At 39.5% G+C, this 19,062-nt stretch overlaps 1 protein-coding gene and 1 long non-coding RNA gene across 2 annotated transcripts in view; one reads left to right on the plus strand and one right to left on the minus strand.

The window, feature by feature from the left end:
• bmp2k (BMP2 inducible kinase) overlaps positions 1–14,381 on the minus strand; it is a gene marked incomplete in the record, with an annotated part of 45,882 nt that extends 31,501 nt beyond the window's left edge. Inside the window, 1 exon segment of the mRNA XM_035657804.1 lies at positions 13,207–14,381. Coding sequence (XP_035513697.1) covers positions 13,207–13,357 — 151 coding nt within the window.
• Positions 14,382–18,381: 4,000 nt separating this feature from the next.
• Positions 18,382–19,062, plus strand: part of LOC118326230 — a 4,778-nt gene continuing 4,097 nt past the window's right edge. The window contains exon 1 of the long non-coding RNA XR_004796629.1: positions 18,382–18,434. This is a non-coding gene — a long non-coding RNA (uncharacterized LOC118326230). The remainder of the gene's footprint in view (positions 18,435–19,062) is intronic.

Below are 19,062 nucleotides of genomic sequence, written 5' to 3' on the forward strand. Positions count from 1 at the left end.
GACATTTATTGACATTAATGACAATGGTACTGTTCATTCACAAATACCAAATATTGGTGAACACATTTATTTAACTAAAGATGTCTAACCTTTCCCTGCCAAATTTTTAATTACTTCAATAACTTCTCTTTGGCTGTGAACTTCAATGTGAAATGAACTCAAGTGTTACACCTACAGTATTACAGGAAAGCAAAAGTCAATACCATCCTTCTACAATTCTGAATTCTTTGTGTAGACCAACAGGTGCCATTTTTCCACAATAAATGGAGATCTATTAACAAGCTTTGAGGTCTTTGCCAGTTTGCCTTGCTGTGCCAGCTGCTCTTGCTAATTACCAATCATGACTTTCTGATCCCCAACGCTTTAGCAAATCCTTTGAGATTTGGTATTATACTGACTAATGCGGGAAGGACTTTTTTTCTTTGGCTGGGTAATGTAGTAAACAAACACGTCTTTTGGTAACCGAGTTACAATGAGTCTGCAGCACTGAAAATAAAAGGCAGTCACAAATGTTTCGAAATGTAAGAGGAAAACATGTCTGTCAGTTTCATACTGTCTCCACATAAAGGTTAGGATGCCTTATCTTCATCTGCAGCCCAAACGCAGACCATGCACCCTGAGATTTGTCACGTTCAGTTTGCAAACACCAAGCCCTTGTAACCCACTTTAAGCTAACGACTATCTGTTAAGAACACTGCTTAATCTGTTTCTCTTGAGTCCTCAAAAGTTACACCATAGCGACACTCAGAAAAGCATCAGTGGCATAAGTTGTCGGCCTAAAAATAGACATGCACTTGCTTTTAGCAAGTAGTTGAGAGATTCTGCACTCTGTGAGCTTTTTCACCACCATGTCATCTTTTCTGGACCTTTCAAGGTAGAATTCATGCTTTGTTTTTTAGGTAGAGGAAGATCTTTGTAAATGGACAAATTCAAAATAAAGTTAATTATTTTGCATGTCAAGTTTTTGTATTAAACATTAACAAAAGATAACAATGCACTCGGCTCAATCCATGTGTTTGTCCGTTTAACACAGTTAACATAAACTCTGTCGTTAAGTTTCTTCTTCGAGCCAAGTCATGTAAGCATGGACATAGCAAGGAGATAACCAAGGTTGTTGCAGGTCAGATATTTTTAAACTTTTGGAGATGGGGGTGGCACTCTGCCAAAACACAGCAGATAGTGGGATGCTGCAAGCATAGTGGACTAGAATGAATGAAAGGTGCATCCAGAGGGGGAAACAGCTGGAAACCTTAATCTGGAACCTGTTCCAACATCTGGGAGTGTGACTTGGTCATAAACAGCATTAACATGCTGATCACATTTCAGTGTTACCAGTTTTAGAGGACAGGATATATCTTAAATATGGATCGCGTTTTGCTTGTCAGTGCAAGACTGATGAAAATGTGGTAAATGTGGATTTTTTTTTTCAAATCTTCATTGAAAGAGATAAAAGATAATTTGGAGGAATCTAGATTATTCACAGGGGCCTCAGACAGAGAGGGGTTTGTGAATTATCAGTATGCAATTCTGTAGCGTGAAAATCCTTAAACTAACCTTCGAGGAACAGTTTTTTTCTCATAAGGATACCCAGTTCTTAGAGCATCCTCTAACAAAAGGCTTTAAGTACAATCACTTATTCTCTTCATCACACTCAGGTACATCTGCTCTGTATTCAGCACCACACTGCTCTTCCTCACAATGGAGAGGTCACTTTGAGCCGGCAAGTTCCTTATACATCTACTTAGTACCACGCATGACAGCATTGCATGGGCAGCTTTTGAGACTATATTTCTTTCCTATGAAGTACTATCCAAAATATGTAGAGCAGTTTGTCCCAAGCGTGGCACCTAAAGATTCCCTGCGGCGTTTTTGAGCTCTAGAACGTTATGGAGTGGTTTTTCACACAAGGACGCACATGCAAACGCGTGGGTGACGTGATACACTCCTGCCAATTCCACTAATCAACAGGTGACGATAACATGCCTAGAAATGCAGCAATGCACCAACAAAGGCAGGGAGGAATAACACTGGAAGATAGTAAATATGGATGTAAACCATGCTGCATATAAAGTATTTTTATAAAATCAGCGTTAAAAATGTAAGGAAATATTTTCAACATATTTGCTAGAATGCACACAATGTATTTTAGTGAGCAACACTAAATGTAAACATAACTTTTTTAAACGTTTGTTTAAAATAACACCACAGGCCAAATTAAAGGACAGGTCACAGTGGCAGGAAAAATAGTTTATTCATTAGGGGGCTTTGTAAATTTCAGCAAAATTCATGGTCTCTGCTTTCTAGATGTTTCTTAGATGTTTTATGCAAGATGTTATATTACAACAACTTTGCCTAAAGAAAATACAGTCTAACAGTGGCAACATTTTGATCACAAATTGTCTGATCAAAGAATAAGTAAACAACATAAAAAAAAATTGTAATAAATCCAAATTGTATTCAAAGTATTGAGGATTGATACCAAGCCTTGGTTCAGTGTAAGTTTCATGGAAATCCAGCCATTTGGTTTTGGGGAATTTGGTGCTAGATGAAAGGTAAGTGTGATGGTTGGTTACAAAAAATATTTAGAATGATCAGAAACTTGCTAGTAATTATCAAAACTATGTCACACTCAGTTAGCACATAGAAAGGTTAGACAAACTAACTAAACTGTCTTTAGGTCTCACTGCTGTCAGGGCAATATAAAAATCAGTATCAGCCCAACATATCAATTTCATTTTACTGCTGACCAATGATCTCAGTCTCAGATAATAAACATGGGTCAAAACTACAATTAATCCTGTCTGAGGAAGAAAGCACATTGGGAAGAGCCACAAGAAAATCAAACTGTAAAGCTCAGTGGCAATGAAGGAATGTTGGTCATTAAAACAGAGAAAAGCGAAAAAGAACAACTCTGTGTAATGGCCTGTCAGCTTTGCTCTAACCACCTCAAATCAAATTCACCTATCTCCCCAACACACACCTCAATTCTGGAGTGCACAGTAACTCCCAACTGACAAGTGAGAACAGCAAACAACACTGCTGTGGTATGAGTCACAAAACTTTCAACATGGACTACAAATCCCTTCTCCTTATCACAGTTTTTGTTCTTTCACTTTAACCAACGTGTCAAGCACCAATCAGCACCAATCTCCTTTCTACCCTGACTCAGGTGAACGATGCAAAGCACTTTAAAAGACAGATGCAAGTCTGAGAAGAAGTCTTTCAAAGAAGCAAGTCCATAAAAGGTAATATGAGGAGGTGCGGCGGTGAGTGTGCGTGTTTTTTCCTCTCAGGCTTAGTGAGCTGGAAGGTTCTGGCAGTCAGCTCTCATACATCTTACCTCAACAGTGTTTACAACTTAAACGACAGATGTAAGTGGCTGTGCTTTGGAGGCATTACGATAAAACTGGGAAAGAGGTGTTGCTGGATGAAAAGGATACATGAGGATAAAAAAATTACAACGTAAGGGTCAGTCCATGTCTAACACCATCCTGATATAAAGAGGAGAAACTGTCAAAAAGTTAAAAGCAACATGGTACAAGAGTGACTTTGGAAATGTGGGAAAAATGCTGGGGGGAAAAACCAAAAGACCTTGGGCAATCATGTCTACCTTTATTATTCTCTGGGAGAAAAGTGATTTAGTGTCATCACAGTAACATAAAAAATTGTTGGGGCATAATTTAGAATAGTGCCAGACTGCGATGAAAAGCAGTTGTAATTTAGTCAAAGAGACTGCAATCAAGCCAGGATGGGCATTTTAGTCTAGAGTCAGACTATGAAATGCTTCAAATTTTCACCATATGTGGTCAGTTCAGACTAAACAACGGTCTTTACTGGCTGTGTAGGTAAGTAGTGGAGTACGCCATGGGCCCACAGTTTACATGCACCTTAAGTTGCACAAAAGCTTTGTAAATATCACCAAAAATGAGTCTGCTTGGCCCACTTTGCGGTTCGCTCTATGTATTCCATGTTCTAATTTCTAAAGTCGACATAGAGCAGGCTGCACAACCTATATTCTACACAAATTAGCACTTTCTCATCTTGAAATACTGTTTCCAGTTTGCACCACAACCATTGCTCAACTAAACTTTGAATTAACTTTTTAACAGCTTGTTAAGCGGTTCTAGCTTTATGAAAAATCTAAACTAAAGCACAATTTCAATATAAAATGATTAATTGTTCAACCATTCCACTTTGTATAAAAAGTAAACATGACAATATGTGAACACTGCTAAAAAGGCATCTCCAATGGTGCTGTGTTCACAGGAAAACACTATAAATTACTCACCATAGGCACCTACAATGTAATGTAATGTACATAGCATCACCTCAGAATTTCAGGGCAATTTCATGACAGTGCAGCAGCGTTTCTTTACCGTATGATACAGTGTAGATTTAACTTTGACGAGCCACACCTGCTCTGTCAGATGCAGACCAGACAAAGACTGTCCATGTCTTGCAGGATACTTTATTAATGTCTATATAAACTGAAATCTAGCTGTAAACATAACGTGGCCTACCTCTTTTTATTGCTCTGATTTGACATTACACCCAGTAATAGATGTATTTTACCAAACTGAGCAAACGGCAGAAGCAACTTTGTACGTTCCATAATTCATATTCCAGTGTATGCCACCCAGCAAGCACACATTCAGCTTCCACAAAGACTGAAATCCTAGTGATCTAAACTAAAAACTCAGAGCCAGACTGCCCTAAAACAGGTTGTTCCTTTCCCAAATTATTTAATTTGATAATGATGGAAGGATGTCTGTCAATAATTTTCCCTAATAAACAAGTGTTTAACAACAAGATTACTTCAGATTCCATACATCCCCTGGCAGATTCGAGTGACATGTTAGCACCAACATGTTTACAGTGTCCACAGTCATTAAGAGGCAATCACTCATCACTTCTGACTCGCCATCCAATCAAGCATACTCATGCCTGTGTCACTGTCATGGAGTCAAGTGAACTCACATAGACCTATGATCAGTTTCCAACTTGTACAGACTCTCTGGAAAGCTGACCTAGACTAAGAGCATAATAGCTTATTGACACTAGGCCAGAGCAGTATGTTTAGTATTTTTCACAAATAATAAAAGCTTTAGGTCATCAGAATATTCATTTCCATGTTGACATCAAAATGAAAAAGTTTCAAGCCGCTACATAAGAACTGATTGAAAGCTAAGAGCTGAGTAAACTGGCAAAATACAAAATAAACACACACACACAAAAAAAAAAAAAACATTGGACCGGTAGGAACTGTCCACTCTGTTACACAGACATGGAAGACTCCAGTTATCATTTGTTTATCATATCATAGTAAATGTTTGATAATGGCAGGATTTGTTTATTTACAAATCAATACATATAATTCTGAACTACGCCCATCTTTATTGTCAGATACACAATCTGACGAAGCAAACTTAAAATGAGGATTTAGGAAAACTTTGAGCTTCTCACAAGCAAATTCATAAAAGTTACGCATTTGAGGTCTAAAAAAAAAAACACAAGAGGCAATATGGTATCCTGGCCACACTGCTGTATTTGATTTCATTATTCTGCATTAACGTTAAAGCCACTAAACTGAATCCTAATGATACGTGTCTCAAACATAGTGAGTGCTGATAAATTAAAAATCTGTCAATATGAACTGAAAGTGCACTGAAGTGAAATGTTGTAGTACACTTTACAATGAAATCAATGTCTTTCTGTTTGGCATCTCCATATGACCCGACTTCATTCCACATTTGGCTTGGTACCCTACCCAGATCAAGTGATGATGAATTGGTAGAAAATAATGCATTTGTAGTTTCACAAAGAGGGGAAGGACAGCAATGCAGAGAGGGAGATATAGAAGGCCTCAATGAGCAAGCACAAAGGCAGCGATACCCATCACGGGACCAAGTGCTGCATCGTACCAGCATTCTTTCTAGGGTGCTAGAATAAGACAACAAAGGGGCACAATGTGCCTATTCATCACCAGTACAGTATGCTAATAATGTAGATGGGATGCATTCTCACCACCCTCCCCTGTCAGAGAGGGAGGATCAAATAGGTCATTCAAAAAAACATTATCAAAAGGAACAGTTTGACCTGCACTGCAATGATTGATGAAGCCCCTCTTAAGCCATAAAAAAGACAAGGAAAGCAATTAGACCTGCACTTGTTTCAATCAAATTACAACATTTTTTGTGTATGTAACTATTGGCAAATCAAAAGCATTTGTCTTTGCGAAAGACGTTAATTCAACTCGTGGCTGACTGATAGTCAAACAGTCGTTCACTGGTTCACTTATCTACTTTCACTGAAAGTCTATCATAATATTGTAATAAAGCTCAGTTGTCCAAGCAAAGTACCATTGAACTAAAGGCTAAGAGTCAAGAACCACTATATGCATGCTAGTGACTCTGCAAGGATGTAAATGCTGCATACTGAAAACGGCCATGAATTTTAATGCTAAGCAGGTATAATGTTTACACAGTTCATGATTATGCATTTGTTACTTAGCACAAAACACAAATTACAACTGAGGTTTGCAGGTATATAGTAAAGTAAAATGAGAAATGTAACATTTAACCTGATGTTGGCACTAGATAAACGATCAAGTTGTTAGAATTCATCCTGAAGAGGGCTTGAATGTGTGTGTATCCAATTTCATGGCAATCCATCCAATGGCTGTAATCAGACATAAGCCATACATTTGGTTGTGTTATTGTCAATAAATTTGCTATATGCAAAGTTGACAAATGACAGGAAAAAACAGAATAAAAGAGTGAAAAAAAAAACATAACTGCAGATGCTTCCTTACAGGACGTATTCGAGCACATAACAGCACTACAAAAAACCCATTATTCATTTGAAATGGACCGGAGGAAAAAAGCACAGGTCATCCACCACAAACGTTGAATGTAGCTTAGCTCTGATACAACACAATGTGATGTTATCTAGTAAGGCACTGTGTTGGCCAATCAAATACGTACGGAAGGAAGGAATAACTAGCACTGAAATGACTTTGCTTCATCTCAGAAAAACAGTTATTAATATCATGATACTGATTTCAACCATATCGCTCATCCCTAAGCCAACTGCTTTTCATTTTATCTAAACTCTTTCTCTCTCCATATTAACAGTTTATTTACTTAACATCTGGCTTCAGCTTTATCATATTCTTGGCAACAAAGCAAACACTTCTTAATAAACAAAGACAACAACAAACAAAAGAGCTTATCAAATGTATTGTATAAACTGTTTTGGCATATCACATGAGAAAACTCATAACTGCATTTGCATGGGTAAATTTGCTGTGCAGAGGCCAAAAACCTGTTTGGTGAACGCATGGCGTCTATCCAGATCACAAGTGGCAAAGGACAAAGTGAAAAAGCCACATGTTCACTGTGAAAACAGCAGCTGTTTGCATGGAAACAGTGTTTGCATATCTTCTGTTTACATGATCTGTAGCTTGTCGTGGCCAGGGAGTCCCTGATACCAAGGCTGAAAGACTTACACTGCTCGCATCTCTTCAGCCCGTGACTTACATTGTGCCAAAACCCCTGTGAAGATTCTGCTGACAGCAACCAAACAGGGCAAATTTGGTAAAGTCAGCATGTTCAGAGAGAAAGTTTTTTGTGATGTGACAGGCATGTGCCACTTAAAATGCACAGAAAATACTCAGAAGAGCAGTCAGCTGAGAGACAAGCTTATATTTCAGTTTTCCATACGAAGGAGGCTAAAATGATGCTGGAAAAACAGAGGGAACCACTATCACGCACAAAGTCTGCAAATCCCTGATGTCTGGAAGATGGAGGTGACCCTGATTAGATGAGGCAGTGATGAATTATAACCTTGCTGTTAACGTGCTTGTAAAACTGCAAACATAGGAAGTGGAAACCACTGAGCCAATGTCTTCCTGTTAATTAGATAGCAGCAGTGACATTTAACAAGAATTTACCAACACATGTAAACATGAACCGTTTACCTTGCACCTACAGTACAGCAGCCATGTAACAATCATGGTCTGGTGAATAACGAACAGTGACAGACGGGCCATTATGCAAGTTAAGCTGACAACAAGACGTGTTCCAGAGGCAGTTATCTGTTTAGGGACTGTCACCAAATACCTTGAAATATTCCGACTGCAGGTACAGATCTGTTTTTTCGCCTTCTTCATCAGTGACTTTAAGCATCCTAAATAAAACCAATAGAAGTGTATATACCCTAAAATACTTTCTATGATGCCTTTATCAGATAAAATAAAAATAAAAGTGTCGGTAAACTGTGTGCACTTCGTCTGCAGTTCATTAGGTACACATAGCTATAGCTAATGTGATCTAATACAACAGTCCTGCACTTAATGCTACCTTCAAGAAGGTTATAATGCCCAGATTGAGTTGAAGCTGTTTTTAAGAGGTGTTGATTCAACTGTACAGTAATGTTGGAGGCTGCAGTTTGTGATGTTGTTGAACTGTATACTGACAGTTTATTATCTGAGTCACCCCGTTTAGATGAATGAGGGTGGTCTAGAAAACAGAAACACCTCTCTGTACAAGGCAACGCAGCACCACAAACTACCTCCTCTAAAATCACACGAAGTTAAATGAACAGCTCTCTGCAGCAGTTCCAACAAAAACATATTATAACCTTCATGAAGCTAGGATTTATTGACAGTTATATTAGACTGTATTAGTAAAAGCTAGGTAGATCCAATAAACTGGCAACTGAGTGTAGTCCCCTACATATTATCCATTTTAACACTGTATACTTCTCCAGACTTTTGTTTTGACAGAAAATATTTAATAAAGAAGTATCTGGAACACTGAAAACAATATTAAAATCTTTTGGGGTCCGTACAAAACAAATGTGTTTTTAAACCTGGAGACCAAGATTTGTAGGCCCTGCAGCACTACAGTACTTTATTATAATGCTGTTTTATCAAACTTTTTTGCTATTTGCACATTGCACATGGCCATATTGTGATTTTAATATTTACATTAATTGTGCAGCCGTAATTTAAAATCAGTCTTTAAAACAACAGTTCATGTTTGTCTAGTGTGACATCCCCATACTTTGCCAGGCTATTTCTGTAACTACCAAACTTTAACAACCCCCCAAAATTAATTTCTACACATTTCTGAGCCCTCCAGGTCCTGACAAGGAACCCCAAAACTATAAGAGTTAGCAGAGAAAATGGTGGACATGCTCACAGATGCATCCTGTTCCTACATGTCATTTCTGTGTTCCTCTTGGAGACTGCATCATAGATAGAACTCAAGAGAAACCACAGAGGCTAAAGGGGAGTGAAGGGAAATGACTATGTTCCTATTCAATGTAGAACAGTCCAGCTCTGTAGATATGCCACTGGAAAAAATAGCTAACCGCATAGCACCAAGAGAATCCTAATTTTGAATATATTTGAAGGAAATATTATTTTGAACAAACATACCTGATCATTCAAACATGTTTTCACGAGTTTCTCTTCTCCAGCAAACTATAGTTTTAAGTTTTGCTTTAGGGGAGTCTCATGCTTTTCATTAAACTGGCACAGCTGCTGGATCACAGTTGAATAATCAAAAACATCACATGATCTACTCAGTACCTAAACATCAGTCACCTAAGTGCCACAGTGTCCAGCTGCAGGTTTGTCAGCCTGATCTAACCCAGTGCACACTGATGAACCCCCCTTGAAACGCTTTATGACAAGACGGAAAGGAATGACACAGGAAACTAAATGCAGACCAATATGACACGTTATCGCACACTGCAGACATTCTGCAGTTAAAGAGGCCATATTTTTGGGGTGCTATATAGTGCTGTAGTGTGCTATATAGATTTTTTTTTTGTGCATGTAAACTGTGTGCAAAGTGACAAAACCACCTCCCAAAGGGGGTTAGAGAAAACACTGCTCCTGCACTTTGGGTTAGGGTTAATTTCCTTGTTAACGCATCCCCAGTAGCACAAAGATGTACAAAGCATGCCAATTTCTCTCTCTTGTTGACTGCATAACCAACACAAAAGTTTGCATCTAGTCCCACCATCTGAGGAAGTGAACAATGGCCAGTACAAAGCTAAGAGATAACTGGAACTGCTCTGTTGTTGGCTGCCCAAACCAGCACAAAGTTTTGTGTCACCCTCACTTGAGGCAGGACCCAGTGTAGTCACTTTATTTTCAGTGGAAATGTTACAGAAATATCCTCATGACGACGGAAAAACTGTGTAATGGTTCATTATACTGCATGCGCTTTACTGCACACTGCTTTATCAACGAGAGCCCGGAAACGGTTCAAGTTCAAGGATGGATCAATATTGACTGTCCGTGACCTGACTACAAACTTGGAAGCTGTAAGTTTTGCCCTGTTTATATTGTTTTGCTGTTTACTTTGTAGGTTAGTCTGTTCAACTCTTTGCATGTTGCTAGTAGGCCGGGGCAATGTTTGCCTAATACTAATAATACTGCGGTACAGTAAAAAGAAACTGTGTGAATGTTAAGTCTCACTTGAAGCCAACTAAATAACTAGCTGCAGTAAGGTGCAATCTACTAGGTGAGCTACCAAGGCACCCCCGTGTTACTAATGAAGATACTGAAGTTCCAATGTCATTGTTCACATCTGGCCCAAAAGAAGAAAATCTAAACCAGTAACACTTCAAAGTTTAAATACATTCTTGCAAAAGTGCCTGGTGCAGTTACTCGGTGGTCTCTGGGCCATAATGACAGGTAAATCCCCCAAATTAACCTTGCAACTTTTACCATGTTCACAGCATAGTAGGTCTTTAAATAGAACAGGACCTCCAAATGATGGCTGGTTACCTGCCAAGTGGTTCCAACCACAAACCCCCAAACCTCAGCAAAGAATTAACAGCAGTTGGTTGGTTAGAGGTCCTGTGTTACTGAACAGGCAGCACATGGGCCCAGCACCGACAGAGTAAAGAGCTCCACTGCCTGTGTACTCATGACATTGTAAAGTGCTATGTTCATATGACAGCATCCTCAAGCTGCCCATGCAAGTCTGTACTTACATCCTGAATGCAAGTGAAACTTTGGTAGAGATGGAATCACTTTGATTTTTTACCATTACTGTAACTGAGTAGCTTTCTGTGTTCTTGCATTTTCTGGAGTATTTTACTTACCTAAGCAAGCTGATGTGTGGTATCGCATTATATTATAAATTATATCCAGTAGAGTAAAAAATGCTGTCAGTCAATACAATGAAAAGTGACAGTGATAACTGAAATCACTTTAGAGATATAAATATACTATTTATTAAATATTACTATTTTGCTTTTTGTTTCAGATCTGTTTCACTCTGGATAAGTCTTCAAATGGCTATTTACTTAAGCAGATTTTACACCTAGCAATTTACTCCACCTCAATGCATGAACATATTCCACCTTTGGAGTCTCACTTCAACATGTTTGTCTATTTCTAATATGCAGCAGACACTGTAAGTAAAATGAAACAGACAATGATATGATTAACTGTGCAGCAGACACCCAGCTCTTACCTTGGGACAGCATGATGAGCAAAGGTCACTATGCTTCTGGTAAAAACCAACCACAGCCACTTCACATGATTATATGATGACACAGACTCATGACTGCCTGCTTTTTTTCCCTTTTTTTTTTTTGGTGGCGACTGGCAAGTGAGATTAGGTTTACAGTTTGACTCAACAGCATGTTTACAGTGTTGGGTTACTTGAAGAGACATGCTTTTCCTGTCTGAAATGTTGAATGAGTGTTTATTCATAATTATTTACAAAGAATGATTATGGTTTCAGTAATGATATTAGTACAAATGCAAAATGTATGTAATGATGTCTCTTTACATTATGTTACATTTGAGATTTCCGATAAAAGTCAGGTGGGTGTAGCTCTGCAATGTTTTGCCCGTGAGCATAGTTTCCCTTTTTACCTACCTGAACGCTTCCAAGTTTCTATTATATAGGCTGACCTTGACTTTGTAAATCCTCGGACAGTGGAGACAGAATTTGAGTAATCAGTTGATTTATGTGGAAAATCTGTCACTGTGTGTCCAGTGCCATCATCCCTCTACAGAAGAACCCAGTATTACAGAGGGATCTTTTAAAATCTAGTGCTCAACCCAAACTAAAGCATGTTTGTGAATATTATTCTGATGGGTAAAGTGTGACTGCACTTTTCCAATAATAGCTAATTAGCATCACCTTATTCTGTTGTCAAGAGTATTCAAATATGACTAACTACTTCCTAGCACAACTAAGCTGTGTAGTTCTGTAAATCAGACTAATACACTGTGATAAGCATCGGGCCGTTTGTTAAAGCTCTTTTATGAAATGTGTTTGTTTCCACACTTCCTCATTTTCTCTGTCTGACTGCGTGGAGGAGATTCTCATTTCAACATTTTTGAACACAGGGCTCTGTGAAGGAAGCCATAAAGGAAATTTCGAACATTTCTAAGAAGCCTTTCGACATCCTCGAGAGCTGTAATGGGGAGCCACAGCCATTGCATAAGTCATCCCTTATGTCTTTATCCATGTAAGCACTGTTGTTACTTGTTTCTATGTTATCCAATCTAAACAAATTAGTACACCCCCAACACAGAACATTATTGTCTCTCAGCCAGCCTATGGAGAAACCAGTCTTTGTACATTTTAACAGCTGCAAAACTTTTCATATTCCCTAAAAAAAAAATCCTCATGGGATAAAAGCAAACTGCAGAAGAACTTGTGTGAACATGTCGGACAAAGGACATTTTTTTTTTTTTTTAATGGCTGGATCTTTACATGTTGTATGTTGACACAGGAGGCTTGGGCCGTTGTTATCCTGGGGGCAGACCCCCCCAGTGGAGCAGCTGAAGCAGGATGTAACTATAGCTGTATGGGGAAAAGTTAGCAGTTTTAAATCTAGCTATGTACCAAATCCCCGGTGCCCCACTTTAAATACCAAAGCGTTCACAGCCTGGAAGAGGAGAGCGACCTATTTCAATCACTCCGCCTATAATTTCTTAGGAAATAAGCAGATGTTCAGGGGAAAAACTGAGCTTTTACTGTGCAGTGCAAACCAATGACCAACCCATAAAAGCGACAGAGCTGGAGGAGTTGTTCACTGCTGTGTCTGTGTGACTTGTACTCTCCAAACAGGGGATGACGGGTGTGTCCCAGATAATATCATGCTGCTACACTGTGACCAAAGTGTTACTGAAAACACACTGTAATGCTATGCTACTGTACATACCCTCTGCGACAAGCTCTTCCACGGTGACTTGATACCGGCCGACTGCAAACACTTTCCCGAAGTAGCTGCTGACTCCGGAGCTGGAGCCGGACCCGGACGCCCCTCCGAGCCCGCCGCTCTCGGACTTTGGCATTCTGGAAAACTTCTTCATCCTTTACTTTCTCTGTCAGTCCGGCCACCAAAAGCAGTCCCTGTTTGGTGGTAAGTTAACCACACAGTCCAATGTAACTCGGTTGTGTCCGACGTCCCCTATCTACTTATCTGAAGTCTTTTCTTCTCCTGCATGCTCCGCGCCTGGTTCTTCTGGAGGGACTACTAGCTGTCGGGTGATACGACATCAAAGTACATTTACTTCATATACAGGCGTCACGGTGGGATGATACGACTCCGTCTGTCTCCCAAAGCTCGTACCAGTGATAGCATCTACTCACAAATGGGGGAAAAAAAAAAAAAAAACTGTGATGGTTCGTGAGCTAAGGTGACAACACTAGCTGTCTGCAGCGGTCGCTAGCATGCTCGGACTCGGAGCAGAGGTGTGCAGTCACAGGACGCTCCGCCAACAGCGAGAAGAGGGCAGGGGAGAAGCACAACAAGGTAGCTGGCTCCGGCGTTGGTAACACCAGCTCCGGTGGCAACGAGTCCCTCCCGGGAATATATCCAACTCAGCAAGCCTCCAAAAGTAGCCTCGGCGTCGTTAGCATCACACGGCGCGACTTGTTCACTTCGCTAATGTTAGTAGTTAGCCCGCTAGCGGCGGTAGTTAGCGGCTAACGATCTCCGCTAGCTGCCACAACCCCGAGTGCAGGTGGGCTGACAAAGTACGAGCCCGAACCGCACACACGTAAGGGTCCGCTGCTTATCAGACACCCGGCGACGTCGCTTTCGTGAGCTTCGTGTGTGTCATCTCCGCTCACCTCGGGGTCATTTTCGTGGAGCTTCGCTAACGTTAAACTTCTCGTGGGTCCCCAGCGGTAGGCTACAGAGTAAGTGGGTGGTTTGTTATTTACCCAATGAGAGTGACAACCTAACCCGACGTGGCCCCGCCCACTCCTATTGTTATGATTGGTGTAAGTGGAGAATGTATAGAAGCCTATTAGTGCCAGGAAGAGAGAGAAATGAATCACTTTAGTTATGCACGGTCTTGTGTGATATAAATACAAAATACTCTAGTAAGTCAAAATGATGAGACAAAATGAACAAATATATACTCATTTTGTCAAAATGATGAGATAATAAGTTAACATTTTGAGATAAGTCAAAATTGTAATATAGACCTTTCTTAATACAAAGTACATCATGTTCGTATTTGAATCCTTGTGATAGAAACTTAGCGTAGTTGAATTTTGGAGTTTCTAAAATGGGATGACGCAGTATCAATTAAGGCAATAGTGTTCTAACCTGACTGCACCAGATGTTCACAGGTGAACTGAGATATGTACATTAAATAGATCCAAACATACACAGAGGCAGTGTTAACTGTCCAGTAAAAACACAAACCTTTAATTTACCCTCAGACAAACCAATTTGGCAGCAACAACTAGGCTATGAGATTTCAACTCTGAGACCAAAATGTATCTTCCAAAAATAGTTATATCATAGAGCTACCTGTAAGTTACCAAAGGGCTTGCTGAGATAAGACTGTCTTAGACTTTTGGGGCACTCACCTGGTAAAGCTGACGCCCCATGTACCAAGGCTGAGTCCCTGCTGCAGCGGCCATGGATTCGAATTAGACTTGGGGCCCTTTGCTGCATGTCACCCCCTCTCTCTAGTAAATCTTTTTTTTTTTTTGTTATTGAGTCAAAATTAAGAGATAGTATATCAAAATCATGTGAATATTTTTTTTTCTCTTTAGTGTATTATTTTCTTTTCTTGGTGGCAGTGGGCTTCCATAAGAAGAGCCCAGACAATGATCATCCCTAACTGGGCGGAGAGAGTGACAGACAGACTGAGCAGTCTGGTTGAGGAAGGAGAGCATATAACAGGCTGGAAAGAATGCAGTGCATGGATAAATAAACAAACCTCAGGCTACACTAAACTAATGTGTTATCCTCAATCACATTCATCATCTTGTTCATTATTAAAAATCCTGATCAAAACTCTATCTTCATCTGCGTCTTTGTTCTGCCCATTACGCATTGCTGCTCTTTTTGAGGGCATGGATTTGGCTGGTAGTTCCTCTGTGTATGTAAATTGATCTCATGTCATTCCCTTCAGTTTTAATGATCATCCGCGGTGGAAAAACAATGTAATTTTTCACCAGACACTGCCAATGAGGAAGTGGTGTGACAGCTGCCTCTGTGAACTACAGGCTTTGTGAACAAAGGCATGTGTGTAGGCTGGAGAATCCACCTCATTTCTTTCATTCCTTCATGGTTATGTCTAATGTCACCCAAAGTCACCTCTGTCGTCTATACCTCAGTTGCTTGAGGTGGAAAATGTCTATTTCTGCGGGTAACTGGTCAAAATGACCATATTCAGGTCAGTGGTTATAGGGGGAGCACATGGCTGAGATGGGGATTACATAAGAGACGAGGAGGAGCAGAGAGGATCACATGACTGTATAAACCCCCATGTCTGGACACATCCTGCTTCTGCAGGGGGGAATCTTTCCTCTCTGACACACTTATTGTTGTCAGGCTGTGTGTGAGGTGTATGCTGCCACCTGTTGGTGTGTGAATACACAAATGAAACATACAGAACACATAGATCACCAATCAGCAAGTAGATCAACAATTATAAACAAACTTCCAGAAAACTGATTTGGTTCAAGGGATGACCTCTGACCTCCTGGAAGTTTAGGGCACAGTCTCCCAATGGATGTTTAAAAAACCAAACCAAGTCATACCAACAATTAATCAGTTTTAATTAAAACCAAAAAGAAAGATACATTATTTAAATTATATTTTTTATTTTAATGTAAAGAGTGATCAGGTCTTGGATGAGCACACTATTTTCTGCCAATGTTTTTTTCATATGAAACATTTCTGTGTTTGTGTTTTTGGCTGAGCTCTTCCCATTGGTTTTAAGTAGGCAGTGAATAGATTATACCTAAAGATGTTTTTTTATATATATATATTCCAGAGCTATTTAAAATTTGAAGCCATGTTTTCAAGGACTTCAGTGACGCTTTGATGCTGATGATAATTAAAGAGTGATGAACTGAGCTGAGTTGAGCTGAAGTGAACTGACCGGGAACACCAGATGAAATATGAGGAGGACAAGTTTACTGGACCTTGCCTCGGACACATCACTCACGTAAACTCACTCAATATAACAAAAACAAAAGAATACTCATAGACTATCAAGCCCTTTTCTTGGGGTCCAAGGATAAATCTTAAAGATAATTACAGGGATAATAAAGGCAGACCTGTTTATTATTAATTATGCTTATTTTTATTCTTTTGACTTCTCCAATCACCTCTTTGGGCCCAACAGTTAATGTTCATGCTAAGACTATAACCGATGCATGAGAAAGCTTCATTTTAAAGGGTCACAAGCCTTAAGCACCAGTAACCACTTTCCTCTTTCATCTTTGTGAACTTAGAAGTATTTAAAGCCTGTTTACACCTCATTACAAATCTGAAGATCCCATATAAATATATACATATAGAATGTATGTCAAGGTGAACATGTTGATTTGATACCATTTGATTAAACTGTGCAGCCATAAAAACATCGTAGCCTTGTGTTTGACTTTTTAACTCAGCGCATTGCTTCCATGGAAGAGCTAGAGCAAGCAGATACATAATATGTTTCATACTGTGGATTAGTGGAATAACACACTCTTTCCAGCCTTAAAGCTATTTCAGGGGAAAACGGGGGAAACTTTATGTTAAGGGATAAGCCCACAGAATTTCTACAGAACCCACGGAAAAATTCTACCAGGGAAATGTGTATAAAACTATGCACAAGACCCCAATACATCCCACTACCAGCCTTGCTTGCAGTCTACATTCATCCACACACACAGTGAAGCACTGACGTGTTGGTGTGGCAGACTGGTGCTGCTCTATACTGTACTTCTGAATGGCAGTCCAGCTTATGAATGAGACTTTTCACGTGGGAAGAATATAATTGGGGAAATTCATAGACAAGCTTACATTTCCTGGATTCATGTCAGGAGGGATAAAAGCTCTGCTCTTGAATTCTGGTCTGTTACACTTTACACTTGGCATCACACACCAGTTTGGAGTCTGGAGCGCAGCGAGCACGGATGAACTTGGCCTACATTTCTTCTTAGTTTTCCCTTGTGAGTTTCATTTTCTTCACTGGAGCACTGCTGTGCTTCTACACAGCTCTGAGAGCACACATTGTCACCGAAGATACATTCACTAATTAGAGGCTTCATGCAGCCTGATGCAAAGAACTACAGCAAAGCTATACACCAGTCTTCATTAGTATGATAACAAAGACGTCAGTCCATGTAGGAATGTCTGAGAGAATATGATTAGGGCATGAGAAAAATGCACAAGGTCACCAAAAACTCAGTATAGGAGAAATTACTTTCAGTGCCTTTACAGAAACTGCACTAACAAATCCCCTTTGTTGCATCTTTATCTCCCTTGTTTCCTGTCATCCCTCCACTATTACTGTCTAATAAAGGCATAAAATGTCTCAGAAATGAAATGAAGTGTTGTTTGTGACCGGTAGTTACTGATAGAACATCTGTGTCTGAGAGTAGACTATAAGTTCTCTATTTTTTTCCTGAGGCATTAACACTGGAGTGTAAAAGCTGCATTAGAGGGTCTAGTTTTGCAAAACTGAAGCAATGGTACACCACATTTTGATAAAACCTAGGGTGAAACAAAGTGAGTGCATCCTTGAAGTGAAGGAACATTTTGGTGGGTGTATATCCTATTCCAACACTGTTTGATCTGTTTTTACAGCCAGCTCTTTAATTAACCAGGAAGGAATCCTCCCATTGACCTTATTTAATGGGACAAGGCTGCAGAAATAATGGCTTATTGTGAAGTGAAAACATTTTAGCAGTTCTGCCTTTAAATAGGTCTCAAAACATGGCTTGTAATAACAGTGTTTTTGAAATATCTTTTGTGCTGATAACCTTGTTTTACGATCGTGCATGAACACACACACACACACACACACACACACACACGGGATGTGATTACAATGTGTTAAGATCTTGTGGGCTGACCTCTGTATGTGTTTGTCTTTGCAGAAGCAGAGTTTGCTGAGACAGAGGAACAGATTCAGGATGAGCCCACAGGTAAACGCTGCTCCCAACCAACGTCATGCTCATAACAATTATGACGTCCACAGTAATAAAGCTGCAATGATCAGTCGTCATCTATTAACAGGGTTCCCACTCTTTTTAAGAAATCGTTTTCCAGGAGTTTTTCACAAACAGTGGTCAGCCACATGTGGTTATCGTTCAAGGGACACTCGTGTTCTCTCGCTTTCGTGCCATGTTTGGCTGTTCTAATCACAGCCGATTTTTTTTCTCTTTCTGATTAACCATAATATTAAATTGGCCACAGCATTTTCCCGGGACAACATAGATTATTTGCAGGATATTTGGTCATTTTAATCAACTTCTAGATGTTTCCATGACTGGAAAACTAGTCTCTAAATTTCCAGGTTTTCCCTAATTAAATTAATCAACAACTATTTTGATAATTAATTCTCTTTTTTTTTTCTTTTTTTTTTTTAAGAAGAAGAAAAATGTCTGATTTCAGCTTCTCAAATGTGAATGTTTTGCCTTCTTATGTCCTTTATGACAGCAAACTGAATATCTTTGAAAATGACCGAGATTAATCAATAGTGAATATTATTTTAGTTACAACCCTATAATTCAATTCAGTTTTATTTATATAATGCCAAATCATAACAGAAGT

Source organism: Morone saxatilis, unplaced genomic scaffold (genome assembly GCF_004916995.1).
Source record: "Morone saxatilis isolate NCDOM2014 unplaced genomic scaffold, NCSU_SB_2.0 Contig16, whole genome shotgun sequence".
In the NCBI taxonomy this organism is placed as follows: Eukaryota; Metazoa; Chordata; class Actinopteri; family Moronidae; genus Morone; species Morone saxatilis.